The sequence below is a fragment of the Oryx dammah genome, unplaced genomic scaffold (genome assembly GCF_014754425.2).
Source record: "Oryx dammah isolate SB20612 unplaced genomic scaffold, SCBI_Odam_1.1 HiC_scaffold_21, whole genome shotgun sequence".
In the NCBI taxonomy this organism is placed as follows: domain Eukaryota; kingdom Metazoa; phylum Chordata; class Mammalia; order Artiodactyla; family Bovidae; genus Oryx; species Oryx dammah.
The window spans coordinates 61517320-61532288 of record NW_024070205.1 but is presented as its reverse complement, the minus strand read 5'-3'; the positions used below and the strand labels follow the sequence as shown (position 1 = coordinate 61532288).

The 14969-nt window shown below is 43.4% G+C and overlaps 1 protein-coding gene across 1 annotated transcript in view; it reads right to left on the bottom strand.

The window, feature by feature from the left end:
- The window catches only part of USH2A (usherin), a 922740-nt gene that overhangs the window by 25492 nt on the left and 882279 nt on the right, over positions 1-14969 (bottom strand). Inside the window, exons 67-69 of the mRNA XM_040262869.1 lie at positions 14562-14738; positions 12918-13001; positions 7611-7855 (exon numbers count right to left, since the gene is read on the bottom strand). Coding sequence (XP_040118803.1) covers positions 7611-7855; positions 12918-13001; positions 14562-14738 — 506 coding nt within the window. The remainder of the gene's footprint in view (positions 1-7610; positions 7856-12917; positions 13002-14561; positions 14739-14969) is intronic.

The window sequence follows — 14969 nt, the reverse complement described above, 5'->3', positions numbered from 1 at the left end:
AAGGGGGATGGGCCTCAGGGCCCTGGCCTTGTACTAGAATTTGAGAATGCTTTAGTCCCACAGTCAGCCCTCTGTCTGTGGGTGTGGAACCTGTAGAGACTTGGGCTGACCGTGCAAGTGAAACCTGCACTTAAACTTAGCTGGACTCAATTTATGCTGTGTCATTTTGAAAATGTTAAAAAAAAATTAGTATTAAACAATACAAACAGTTCTCTCATTCTCTGGCACTACTGACCCATCCATTTACGTCTGTTCAGGGTGGAGCTTTAAATTCTTTTGCCAGTTTGTCTCTGACCTCAGAGTATCTTAGCTGTTCAGAGGACAGGAGTGCCTGGGACAGGCTTACAGCAGAACTGAGACCACAGCTTGTCACATGATGAGGGGGTGTGGGTGTGGGTGTGTGTTGCATTGGTACCTAGTACTCAAGTGAAAAGCAAGTCAGTCAGTGAAGCTGAGCAGGTGAATGCAGCCCGCTCCTGTTCAGATTCTTACCTGCAGATTCTGGAGCCCATAGACATCTATTTCAGCTCTTGGTTTTGCTCTCCTAATGCAAAGTGTCTTCTCTTTAGTTTGAATAATGTTTGCTAATGTTCATCCAAGTCTCCAACTTGATGAGAATAATATCAATAAGGTCTGAGAAAAGCAGGCATCCAAGGATCTTTTGTCCACTGGGTAGAATTAAACTGTGATTCAGTGGGTTCGGGCAAATGTTGCCGGCACTCTGGTATACCCCAGATGCCACTTCTGTGAACCCTCCAGAACCTGAAAATAGCACCCTCCCTGCCTATTATGAGCCACTTCTCTGGGCCCATAGCCCCCGGCTTCCTATTCCTTCCCTTCCTCACTCCTTCTAGGACCCTCAGCAGAAGTGGATTGTGGGTGAGGTGGGGGCGGGGTGCTCTGCTGTACTCAGATGTTCTCAGCAACAGATGTTTGAATTTGTCAGCTTCTCCCAGCTGAAGCCTGTGTTTGGCCCCACGCATAGCTTGGCCTGAGTCTTGTCAGACTCATCAGTAGTTTCACCTGTTTTATTTTTAAATTTGATTGTATTAAAGTAAGCGATCTAACCTCTCAACAACACTGCATTGCTCTTTGTAGGAGCATGTGGTAGAGCCGAGTTCTAGAACTGTATCATCCATCACTGAAACTTTCCACCTGATCATAGCAACTGCCCATTCCCCTCTGCCCCAGCCCCTGGCAATACCACTCTGGGCTTTGCTTCCCTGACTTTGACTATGTAAATACCTCACATAAATGGAATTGCACAGTCACCTCCCTGCGCAGGTTCTACTAGCTATGGGACTGTATACAAAGCTCCAGGAAATAAATCATCTTTTCATTCATTGAGGGCTGTCTTCAAACTTCACTGAGCTCAGACCTCCCGAGGCTGCTGGAAATGGCGGATTCTCTGGTTCCCTCCTCAGAGACTCAGGACTGCCTCCCAAGTGATACTGATACCAATATTTAGGAGCCTTACTTGGACAAAATCATAACAAGACTCAGGAAAACCCCATGCAAAGGAACCGTCCCGATATTAACTTGCTCACAGAAATGACCTGCTTGCTTCTTGATCACTAACTCAACCCAAGAGGCAAAACTAGATTCCTCCTCAGGACAGGCTACCAGGCAGAGGGGCCTGTCTGGAGGGATGGGTTGAGGGACAGAAATGATCCCTGACCCCAGTTCTGGATGCTACTGGCCTGTGGGTTTGTCTCCTGTAACTCATGTCATGTCATAGAGATGTACCAGAGCAACCACTCCATCCACCTTCTCTACACACTCAATGGGTCCCAGGGGTGATCTGAGTCATCTCCCAGGTCAGCTAAACAGACCTTTCCAGCCTTCCTGGCTCCTCTCTCCATCAGTGCAGAGAACGTCACTGTCCAACAAGGGAAAACTCTGCAGTGTCAGCCCCTCAAGGAGAGTCTCCTCAGGACTCTCCCTGGAAGAGCAGCACGTTGCCCCCGGCTTGAACTGATCACTCAGCAGCCATACATTCAGCAGCTGGCCTGCACGAGGACCCAGATGCTCAGGGAGGAAGGAGGCTTGGAGGAGGAGCCAGGAGAGAGGACCTGGTTGTTCAAGGAGCCAAGGGCCAGGGGATAGAGAGCATCTTTGTTGCTTTCCCACCACCCAGTCACTGTCCCCTGGCTGCTTCCTCTACCAGCCACAGTCCACAGGTCTCTGAGAGACTGTGGCTCTCTTGTGCCCCCAAGGCTTCTGCTACTTGGCTGTGATCTCACTTCCTCGCAACTTTTTCGTCTGCTCATTGCTCTGTCCTTGAAAAGTGAACAGGTCTGGAAGGTGGGCAGTGCTATCATTCCTTCATTTCTATGTTATGAAGTCTTGAAACTTAAGCACTCTGACCAGGTTTCTGTGCTTAATTTGGATGATGCTGTGATAACTGATTTATAATGAGAAATACATATTTGATCTTTGTCTGAATTCTGGCACAGGACTTCTCAAATCGTTTGTTGTTCAGTCGCTAAGTCTTGTGCGACTCTTTGTAACCCCATGAACTGCAGCATGCCAGGCTTCCCTGTTCTTCATTATCTTCCAGGGCTTGCTAAAACTCATGTCCACTGAGTCAGTGATTCCATCCAAACATCTTATCCTCTGTTGCCCTCTTCTCTTCCTGCCCTCAATCTTTCCCAGCACCAAGGTCTTTTCCAATGAGTTGGCTCTTTGCATCAGGTGGCCTAAGTATTTGAGCTTTAGCTTCAACATCAGTCCTTCCAGTGAACACCCAGGACTGATTTCCTTTAGGATTGACTGGTGGGATCTCCTCACAGTCCAGAGGACTCTCAAGAGTCTTCTTCAGCACCACAATTCAAAGGCATCAGTTCTTTGGTGCTCAGCCTTCTTTATGGTCCAACTCTTACATCCATACATGACTACTGGAAAAAACATAGCTTGGACTATACAGACCTTTTTTGGCAAAGTAATGTCTCTGCTTTTTAATATACTGTCTAGGTTTGTCATAGCTTTTCTCCCAAGGAGAAAGTGTCTTTTATTTTCATGGCTGCAGTCACCATCCACAGTAATTCTGGTGCTCAATAAAATAAAATCTATCACTGTTTCCATTTTCCCCCATCTATTTGCCATGAAGTGATGGGACTGGATGCCATGATCTTCATTTCTTGAATGTTGAGTTTTAAGCCAGCTTTTTCACTCTCCTCTTTTACCTTAGACAAGATGCTTTTTAGTTCCTCTTCACTTTCTGCCATTAGGGTTGTATCATGTGCATATCTGAGGTTGCTGATATTTCTCCCAGCAATCTTGATTCCAGCTTGTGATTCATCCAGCCCAGCATTTCACATGATGTACTCTGAATATAAGTTAAATAAGCAGGGTGACAATATACAGCCTTGATGTACTCCTTTCTCAATTTGGAACCAGTCTTTTGTTCCATGTCTGGTTCTAATTGTTGCTTCTTGACTTGCATACAGATTTCTCAGGAGACAGGTAAGGTGGTCTGGTGTTCCCATCTCTTGAAGAATTTTCCACAGTTTGTTGTGATCCACACAGTCAAAGGCTTTAGTGTAATCAATGAAGCAGATGTATTTCTGGAATTCTCTTGCTTTTTCTATGATCCAGCAGATGTTGGCAACTTGATCTCTGGTCCCTCTGCCTTTTCTAAATCCAGCTTGTATGTTTGGAAGTTCTCAGTTCACATACTGTTGAAGCCTAGCTTGAAGGATTTTGAGCATTATCTTGCTAGCATGTGAAATGAGTACAACTGTATGCTAGTTTAAACATTTGTTGGCATTGCACTTCTTTGAGATTAGGATGAAGTCCAGTAAGTAAAATGTTTCTCTGGGTTTTGTGAGTTGTCCTAGCAAGTTGTTTGAACCCAAAGAGTGGATTGTGGGACATTATTACAAAACTACAGTAATCACAACAATATGGGATTGGCACAAAAAGTCATGTGGATCAATGGAACTGAATAAAGAGCCCAGAAATAAATACACACACGTATGGTCAGTTAACAAAGGAAACAAGAAAATACAATGGGGAAGGAGAATCTCTTCAACAGTAGTGTTGGGAAAGCTGGACAACCACATACATGTCAATGAAATTAGAATACACCCTCATACCATGCACAAAAATATACTCAAAATGGCTTAAAGTCTTAAATACAAGACATGACACCATCAAACTCTTAGAAGGGAACACAGACCAAACATTCTCTGACATAAATCGTACTAATGTTTTCTTAGGTCAGTCTCCCAAGGCAATAGAAATAAAAGCCAAAATTCATCAAATGGGGCCTAATCAAACTTAGACACTTTTGCACAACAAAGGAAACCGTAAACCAAATGAAAAGGCAACTTATGGACTGGGAAAAAATATTTGCAAATATGTAAGCCCAACAAAGGCTTAATTTCCAGAATATATAAAAGGTTCATACAACTCAATAAAGAAAAAACAAACAACCCATTTAAAAAATGAGCCAAAGACCTAAATAGACATTTCTCCAAAGAAGACACACAGATGGCCAAGAAACACATGAAAAGATGCTCAATATTGCTAATTATTTGATGAATGCACATCAAAACTACAATGAGATACCACCTCACATTATTCAGAATGGCCAGCAGAAACAAAGTCACAAACAATAAATGCTAGCAGAGGAGGGGAACTCTCCTACACACATGGTAGGAATCTCAATTGGTACAGCCACTATGGAAAACAATATGGAGGTTCCTCAAAAAACTAAAAATACGGTTGTCCTATGATCCAGTGACCCTACTCCTTGGGCATATGTCCAGACAAAACTCTAGTTTGCAAAGACACATGCAGCCACACTGTTCATAACAGACTATTTACAATACCCGAGATATGGGAACAACTTAAGTCTAGCAACAGATGAGTGGATAAAGAAGATGTGTTGTTTTACACAGTGGAATATTTACTCAGCCATAACAAAGAATGAAATAATGCCATCTGTAGTAACATGGAAGGAAGGACTAGAGATTATCATATTAGGTGAAGTAAGCCAAAGTCAAAGACAAGCGCTACATGATAATACCTATGAAGTGAAGTGAAGTGAAGTCGCTCAGTCGTGTCCGACTCTTTGCGACCCCATGGACTATAGCCTACCAGGCTCCTCTATCCATGGGATTTTCCAGACAATAGTCCCGGAGTGGATTGCCATTTCCTTCTCCAGGGGATCCTCCCAACCCAGGGATCGAACCCGGGTCTCCCGCATTGTAGACAGACGCTTTACCGTCTGAGCCACCAGGGAAGTCGATAATACCTATGGTAGAATCTAAAATATGTCAAGGGCACAGAGAACAGACTTGCGGTTGCCAAGGGGCAGGGATATGGAGGCGGTACGGACTGGGAGTTTGGGATTAGTAGATGGAAACTATTGTATATAGAGTAGATAAATAACTAGGTCCTACTGTACAGCAGGGGAATTATGCTCAGTATCCTTTGAAAATATACAATGGAAAAAATATGAAAATGAATATATATATGTATAACTGAATCTCTCTGTCCTTCAGCAAAATCAACACATTATAAATCAACTATATTTTAATAAAATTAAAATAAAAACAAATTCTTCGTGTTTCTCCAAGGACAGCATAATCATAGCCACACATTACTACTATCTGGAGATGCATTTTCATAACATAAAGAGTTCTGCAATTTAAATCACTCAGTTAGTAGAAACTAATTGCTTAGTCCAAAGTGACACTGCATTATTTTTAACTATTTCAGAGAATGAAAGAATCTGCAAGCCAGTAAATACAATTGTTCCTTCATATCCAAGGGGAATTGGCTCCAGGAACCGTCCCCTCCATGGGTACCAAAATCCAAGAAAGCTCAAATCTTACAGTCAGCCCGGTGTGGGTATCAGTGTAACTTGCACATATGTAGGGCTGACTGTAGAAGTAAAACCTGCACTTAAACTAGCTGGACTAAACTCATGCTTTGTGATCTTGAAAATGACAGTGAATTGAAAATTTGTTACCATTTGTTAAATTCATTAACAAATTAAAAAACTGAAGGAGTGGGTCATTGGAACCTCCAATCTGTAGCCAGTAGTCACAGCCTGGATTTGTTTGAAGTTGGCAGGAAGGGGACACAGAGCAGGCAAGAGTCTCATAGGACTGAGACTCTGGTGGGATCTGAGGCTATTTCTGGGTAGATAGCGATAGAATTGAATTGCACTGGAAGGCACCCAGCTGGTGTCAGAGAATTGTGTTCTGGTGTGGAAAACCTCCCCTACACACTGGAATTGGTGATCAGAATTTCAGCTATACACAGTAGCCACTCGCTCACACAGAATCGAGTGCAAACTGGGAGAAGATGTCCCATGAGGCAGATGGGTTTTGGCACACAGTTTGCGGAGCAGACTGGTGCCTGGGGAGATTAGAAATTACAGCCTTTCCTGGCCCAGGCAGACACAGCCCCACTCCAGAGTGCACTGTGGGGATCAGTCTCCTTTATACCTTCAATTAGTGCTCTGTGGGGCAATGCCTTTATCTTTAGCCCCTGAATCTTTGCCCGACCTCTGTCCTGGCAGTGGGTGGTCTGGAGCCACAAAGAGCCATCCATCCGCCCTGGTTCAGGGTGTTATGGCCAAGGACAGACCCAGCACTGCTAGCACTTAAATCCCTCCCCATCTTCCCTTTTATCTCTAATCTTCCAAGTTTCACAGTAACATAACCTATAAATTCTCCAGCTGATTTCAACATACAACTCTCCTCTGCCATGCCCTGACATAACTACAGAGCAGACATATTCACCCCTAGGGCACATCAGAATCACTTCTGAAGTTAGAAAAGGAATACCAATCCCCAGGTCCCATCCAAGGCCAATGAAATCAGAATTTCTGGGATAAAGCCCAGGCATTGGTATTTTTCAGTTTCCCAGATATCTTAGCCTACTGCTATAACAGAACACTGGGTGGCCTAGAGACAACACTAATTTATTTCTTAAACTCTGGAGGTTGGAAAGTCCAATATCAAGGGGCCAACAGATTGCATGTGTGATGGGGGCACACTTCCTGGTCCCCACATGGTGGAAGAGACAGGGGAACTCCCTGGAGTCTCTTTTATAAGGGCATTGATCCCAGTCATGAAGCTGCACCCTCACGACCTAATTGCCTCTCAAAGCCCTTCCCCCCAGATACCATCACATTTGGGACTAGGGTTTCAACATATGAATTTGGGGGTTACACACCAAGATTCTGTCTCTAGCAGCAGGTGATTCTATTGTGCAACCAAGGGACTTCCTTGGTGGTCCAATGGCTAAGACTTCATTCTCCCAATGCAGGGGGCCCAGGTTTGATCCCTCGTTAGGTAACTAGATCCCATAGGCTGCCACTAAAGACCCCACATGCCTTAATGAAGATGGAAGAGTCTGAGTGTCACAACTAAGACCCAGCACAGCCAAATAAACAAATAAAATATAAATATCTAATGAGCAGCCAAAGCTGAGAACACTGTTCAAGGGTTAGCCTCCCTTGGCCCCACATTTAGCCAGACTGAACTGTCATCTATTTCCTTGCTACTATGGTTTTGAAAATCTTTCCTTCTAAATAAAAACAAATATTCTAGTCTATTGGGAGAGAAGTGAGGCTGCCTTTAGAAACATACCACATGGGTTTCCCCGGGTGGGTAGACATTCAATGGAGACATTCGTTTTGGAAGAGGCACTAGGGGAGGCCTCTCTCTGATATATGGTTCTTTGTGGATTTTTCTCTGTAGTATCAGGGACAGGAAAATGGCCAACAAAATCAAACCCAGCACTGCCATTAACACTATGAACCACAACTCGCTGTAGAACTCCGTGCTTTTGCTTCCTGATCCTTTCTTTTCTCCAGGAGTTGTCAGCACCAGGCCTGCAAAACCCAAGGACAGAAAAGGGAACTGTTATTTCAAAAGGCAAGTTTGTGACTTCTTGATCTGTTGTTTGATAATAAACTAGACAGGAATTTATAGTGTTTGGGAGCACTTGTGCTCAGGCTGGGGAAATGGTACAGTGGGTCAGCGGGGTGTAAGGAGACCATGACAATCCTCAGGAGACCCTGCTGACACTTCTCAGGTTGGAAATGGCAGCTGCCTTGGCACATTCCTTGGAAATACAGTTGGAGGCAGGATGAGGAGATTTTCAAGAGGGTTATCAAAGTAACCTTCTGTGGGGCTGCGAAGAATTGGACACAACTGAGCACATCTGCACGCACGCAAAGTAACCCTGGGGAAAGCCTAAGTCCCAGCTATGTGCCCTGGGAGCAAAGTCCTTTCTGGGCTCATGTGAGGGGCTGGAACCAAGACAAATATTGCTACAGACACCTCATCACACGACACACATAGCTGTGTGAATCCAGGGTTCCCGCACTTCCTGAAACTGCCCTGTTCCCGTGAAGTTCTGTGCAAACCAGATATTGAGACAGCAGATCCCATTTTCTGTTGGGTTGTTAATAGCCTGCACTCATTACCATATAGTTTCTTTACTTCTTCTGCTCTGGCCCCTTGGTTAAGCAGCAAGAGCTCTGCAAGTCATCATTCAAATGCCCTGGGAGAACTGGAATGGGCCAGGCAGGTAGGAAAGGCTTCCAGGTCCACTACAGGGCAGAGTAAGGTGGTGGAATCCTGCCATCAGCCTGCTGAACTGAGCAGGAGAGAGTCTAGAGATCATCTCATCATCTCAAGAGATCATTTCAAGCCTAGCCCTTGCTAGGCCCGTTTAGAGGCCTCAGGATCTGTGGCAGCTGCCATTAGACTGGCATAAAGCAGAGATCCAGGGAGCTGCTTTTCTAAAGCCAAGGCTCATGGCACAAACTGCAGAAACTTCTTCAAGAGATGAGAATACCAAACCACCTTGCCTGCCTCCTGAGAAACCTGTATGTAGGTCAAGAAACAACAGTTAGAACTGGATATGGAACAATGCTGTGGTTCAAAACTGGGAAAGGAGCATGTCAAGACTGTGTATTGTCACCCTGCTTATTTAACTTATATGCAGAGTACATCATGTGAAATGCTGCACTGTGATGCTGTGAATGAAGCTCAAGCTGGAATCAAGATTGCCAGAAGAATATTAATAACCTCAAATATGCAGATGATGCCACCCTGATGGCAGAAATCAAAGAGATACTAAAGAGCCTCTTAATGAAAGTGAAAGAAGAGAATGAAAAAGCTGACTTAAAACTCAACATTCAAGAAACTAAGATCATGGCATCCAGTCCCATCTCTTCATGGCAAGTAGATGGGGAAAAAATAGAAACAATGACAGACTTTATTTTCTTGGGCTCCAAAATTACTGCAGATGGTGACTGAAGCCATGAAATTAAAAGACTTGCTCCTTGAAAGAAAATCAATGACAAACCTAGACAGCATATTAAAAAGCAGAGATATCACTTTGCTGACAAACATCTGTATAGTCCAAGCTATGGTTTTTCCAGTAGCCATGTATGGATGTGAGAGTTAGACCACAGAGAAGGCTGAGCGCCAAAGAATTGATGCTTTTGAACTGTGGAGAAGACTCTTGAGAGTCCCTTGGACTGCAAGAAGATCAAACCAGTCCATCCTAAAGGAGATCAACCTTGGATATTCACTGGAAGGACTGATGCTGAAGCTGATGTCCAATACTTTGGCGACCTCATGTGAAGAGCCAACTCATTGGAAAAGACCCTGATGCTGGGAAAGATTGAAGGCAGGAGGAGAAGGGGATGACAGAGGATGAGATGGCTGGATGGCATCACTGACTCGATGGACATGAGTTTGAGTGAGTTTTGGGAGTTGGTGATGAACAGGGAAGGCTGGTATGCTGCAGTCCACGTGGTCACAAAGTGTCAGACATGACTGTGCGACTGAACAACAACAACAACAAATGGTCAAGAGAAAGAAGGACAGACAGACACAGCTGCAAATGCCTGTTCTGTGGACGGCCTTCTGCCCTTTCAGCACCTGAAGGACTGCTTGGGCCTGCTTGGCCCTCACACCCACATTCTCAGGAGAAGTGGATCAAAGGGGAAGTGTTCAGTGCTGGGGTGAAGATGTTTCAAGGAGGGAGAGAGGGTGACTTAAAATTTGAATGCCATGAGGGATATATTTTGCTAACCCTAGCTCTTTCTGATATCTCTGTCGTAAAAAAAGTCACTCTGCCTCTCTGGGCCTCATCTCTAAAATGAAGTGTTGGTGTCAAAATTCTGATCAAGCTCCAGCAGATCGGAATTCCTCTAATTAGGAACCAATGTGTGTTGTTTGATTAAAAAAACAACACAATAGTTTTTGCCTAGGCACTGAAGAGTTCCACTTTCTCCATGTGGAGCACAGGCTGTAACTCCAGAAGCAGATCTAACGGTCCCAGTGGACCCCTTGCTCAGGAGGACTCAGGGGGATGTAGGGCAGCCTGTCTGGGGGAAGCCTCAAAAGGGAAACAGCTCTCCCACCAGCTGGATGGAAATGAGGTCTGTGTGAATTTCCTGCTTGAAGGTGCCTTCATGCAAGGGAACAGAACATTTTTAAAGTTATATCATACAAATGAAATGTGACTATGGATATTAGTTGGACAATACATCTTGGAATCTTCCATAACTTCACATGGTTTTCGGTTTTCCTCCTTTCAGCAATGAGACCCCAATTTGTATTCATGAACTGAGAGGAGATTTCACCTTTGTTATAAAGAGCTTGAAAATCCAGACCAGATCATGTCTCTTCATCCCTGTTTCTCTTTGCAAAGTACCCTTTCATTTTAAGGGACTCCACTCATCAAGTGGGAAATTCATGGTCAGGGTAAGGAATTCCTGGGGGTAACTCAATTCCCTTTGACTCCAAAGAAAAACTCAACCCAGAGGTGGAGTCAGAGTAAACCCCATCCTGTTAATTGTTTGTCTCTAGGGAAGGCATACTCCCCACTGGCCAAGGAGACTAGATTGGTGAGATCACATGTGGTTTTACTCATCACATGGTCCTGCTCCCTGTGTCAGTATCACTGGACAGAACCTGTTTAAAAGAGCAGACTCCCAGCCCATCTGATTCAAAATCTCCACCAGGGCCCTGGAAAGGATATAATAAATAAAATCAGCAAGATGATTCTTATCTACTCTTAAATTTGAGAACCACTGCTAAAGAAAAATCATGGGACCAGGAGTCTACTGAAAAACCATGTTTAACTTCTCAGTAATGAGCTTGCACAGAAAGTGAAGAGGAATTAAACAGCCTTTTGATGAAAGTGAAAGAGGAGAGTGAAACAGTTGGCTTAAAGCTCAACATTCAGAAAACTAAGATCATGGCATCAGGTCCCATCACTTCATGGCAAATAGATGGGGAAACAGTGGAAACAGTGGCTGACTTTATTTTGGGGGGCTCCAAAATCACTGAAGATGGTGATTGCAGCCATGAAATTAAAAGATGCTTCCTCCTTGGAAGGAAAGTTGTGACCAACCTAGACAGCATATTAAAAAGCAGAGACATTACTTTGCCAACAAAGGTCCGTCTAGTCAAGGCTATGGTTTTTCCAGTAGTCATGTATGGATGTAAGAGTTGGACTATACCAGAAAGCTGAACACCGAAGAATTGATGCTTTTGAACTATGGTGTTGCAGAAGACTCTTGAGAGTCCCTTGGACTGCAAGGAGATCCAACCAGTCCATCCTAAAGGAGATCAGTCCTGAATATTCATTGGAAGGACTGATGTTGAAGCTGAAACTCTAATACTTTGGCCACCTGATGCAAAGAACTGACTCATTTGAAAAGACCCTGATGCTGGGAAAGATTGAGGGCAGGAGCAGAAGGGGACAACAGAGGATGAGATGGTTGGATGGCATCACTGACTCAATGGACATGAGTTTGGGTAGACTCTGGGAGTTGGTGATGGACAGAGAGGCCTGGCGTGCTGCGGTTCATGGGGTCACAAACAGTTGGACAAGACTGAGCAACTGAACTGAATGAGCTTGCAGGGGGCATTCTTGGATAAGTCACCATGTCCCTCAGGTCTTAATCTTTCCACTTGTGGAAACATTGGGGTTTCTAAAAGAAGACCAAATGAGGTCTGCTCTGTCCCACAGCTGCTATTATGTAAGATGAAATACACTATGCATTAGGTGTTACAAGAGATTTTACATGACATCCAAACATGTAATGTCTGGGAACAGAATAATACTTCATTATTTTTATAGATTGAAGTTATCTTTAATAACAGTATATATGTACACCTGTGTTTCAGAATTTTTTTTTAAGCAAACTAAATAAGCATCCAAAGTAGATAGAACATTACCTACTGGAATTTAAAACAGGGTAGTAGTCTCAATTCTACTTTAATGGAAAAGGTTTGGCATTTCTCTAACTTGCCCTTTAAAATTATAAATTATTTTATGTTAGATGCAAGATTATGTGGAAAACTCAATTTAAAAGCTGCTCCATAAAAATTGCAATTTCACCACTTCCACTAAATTACTTGGTATTAACAGTCAATCACAATCTTTTACAGAGGATACAAGACAGAAATTTCCCAAATTCATTATTTTAGTCTCTGAATCTGGAATATTTTTGTTATGATCAACACAAATTGGTATTAGAATATTTTCTCTTTCCTCTGACTTCCTCTAAAATTCACTTTTTTATGGTAAACAAATTCATAGGGCTCTTTATTGACAGAATTTTTGATTAGGAGAGAAGTTTTGTCATATATCTCTGCATCTACAATTCAATGATTTGGCATTTTAAGAGCATATCCTAACCCCTTGCCTAATGTAAGTTTCATGAGGATTTAAAAACAAATTCTTACAACACTTAACACAATTTCTTCCATATAGTCTATGCTAAGATGTGTATATACTTATATATAGACACACACACACATATATATATGCATAAAGAAACAAGTATGTACAAAAAACCATACATGTTTCTTTAGGAAAATGAGTAAATGCTACACTAAATATAATTTGAGTTAAATATTTACCAAATCCAGTGGAGGTATCATATTGGATCAAAGGCGTCTTAGCACTTCCTTCTTCCGTAGTGCAGATGACCTGGAAAAAGAAAGCTAAACAAGAGGTAGATGACTTAGTTATTCAACATCAACAAATAGTGGGCACAGTTTCAGAAAAGCAATGTATTAGAACATGAAATAGTCTAAAAACAGGACTCCACAGCAAGTTTTGAGGTTTTATCTACTATGTAAACTTTAATTTCAAAGTTAAAAACTATCAAGAAAGCCAGCTATTATTATTGTAGTTATAGCATATGTATAAGTAACAGAACTAAAGAAGTTCAGAGGTTATCTAGCAAAGGAAAAGAATCATCAGAGGAGTAAAGGATAATATTGGGTTGGCCCAGAAGTTCATTTGGCTTTTTCCATAAGCTATTATGGAAAAATGCAAACAAACTTTTGGGCCAACCCAATATATACGGTGTATCTTGTTCTGCATATGATCTGAACCTGTTTCTTTAAACCTCACAGGTGTTCCTTCACTAGGGGACCCATAGTTTCTTACTAAGCAGGAGAGCTCAAAAGGGATCCTGGAAATCAAATGGCCTAAATACTTCTTCCAGTACTCAGGACCCCATGGGAAGTGAGTCTTGTAAGGTCACACAGATGGTTAAAGGCCCGGCCATGGGTAGGACATGAATCTCCTAACCGTGGGCTATCTCCGCATCACAACAAGCTGCCCAGGTGACCAAGAACTGTGACCACAAAAATGTGTAGCTGGATTGTTGTAAAAATGTTATTGATTAGTTTCAAGTGCTATGAATGCAATACTGGAGCTCATTGTTTACCTGCACCTTTTAGTCAAAATAAATAGTACATATTTTCAAGGAAACTAAAAACAACGCCCCCCCCCAAAAAAAAAAACCACTAATTAATTCATTGTATAAACCCAGATTGTTCAAAATGACCTCTCCTCTATTGGTCCTATGGCCATGTTGATCCTCAGAAAATAGTATCTTATAAAGCATTTTCTCATTTCAAGTTAAAAACATAGCAAACAGAAGCAGCACATGTAATTAAACAGGGTGAAAGAATTCAGTGTTAGAAGGAAGAGGGTTGTTATTTCAAGAACAGATACGGAGGTTGGTTAAGAAAAGCCCTTATTCAGGGTCCTTAATATCTGGTGATGGGCATGGCCTAACTGTGCTGGGGGTGCTTCAAGAGAAACTCCAAAGTGCCTAAAAGTGTATTATTTCAGGCATCGCTCATGGCATCAGTGATTCAAGAAGACGTGAGTTTGAGCAAACTCTGGGACATAGTGAAGGTCAGGGAAGCCTGGCGTGCTGCAGTCCATGGTGTCCAGAGTCGGACATGACTTAGCAACTGAACAACAACTACGTGGCTAGTGAGTGCTATTTCTCTGGCACACACAACCTGCCCCCCTGTCTTGTTCCTGGGGACCCTCAGGTCAGTGGAAGCAGTGCTCCGAGGACTGCATCACGAACGCAGTGCGCCAGGCAGGTCAACACAGAGCAGTCATTTTTCCGTAAGTGGTCACTTAACCCAGGACGTGTTAATGCTGAACGTCTGCGGGTCACCTTTTCAGATCGAGCATCTTGGAAAGCTGGGAAACCCAGCTCCTTACGCACCGAGAACTGGGGGCAGGAGACTCACTTTTGTCCGCTGTCCTCGGGATATAGAGAGTGGTGTCGAGGCCCCTGTAGAGGCGCTGTCCTCCGTCGGTCAGGACGAACTCCTTCAGCCGCCCATTCAGCAGGAAGGAGTTGCTCCAGTTCACACACACCACGGACAGGTTGCTGTCCACTGAGAACAGGGCGCGGTACTGAGGCACTGTGCGAGAGGGATGTCAGTTCTGAAAACAGCTGGCAGAAGGTGCTAAGTTCTAACAACAGCTAACAGTAGGTTCTAAGTTCTAAAAATACTGTGGTGTGTGTGTGCGTGCATGCTTTTCATTTTCAAATATGGGCACACATTTTAAATTTTGCCCTTGCTAGAACCCTTCCAATTTACCTTATAGCTTAAAGGAAAAACCTGGCACTGGGTGGGGGCGGGGGGCGGGGG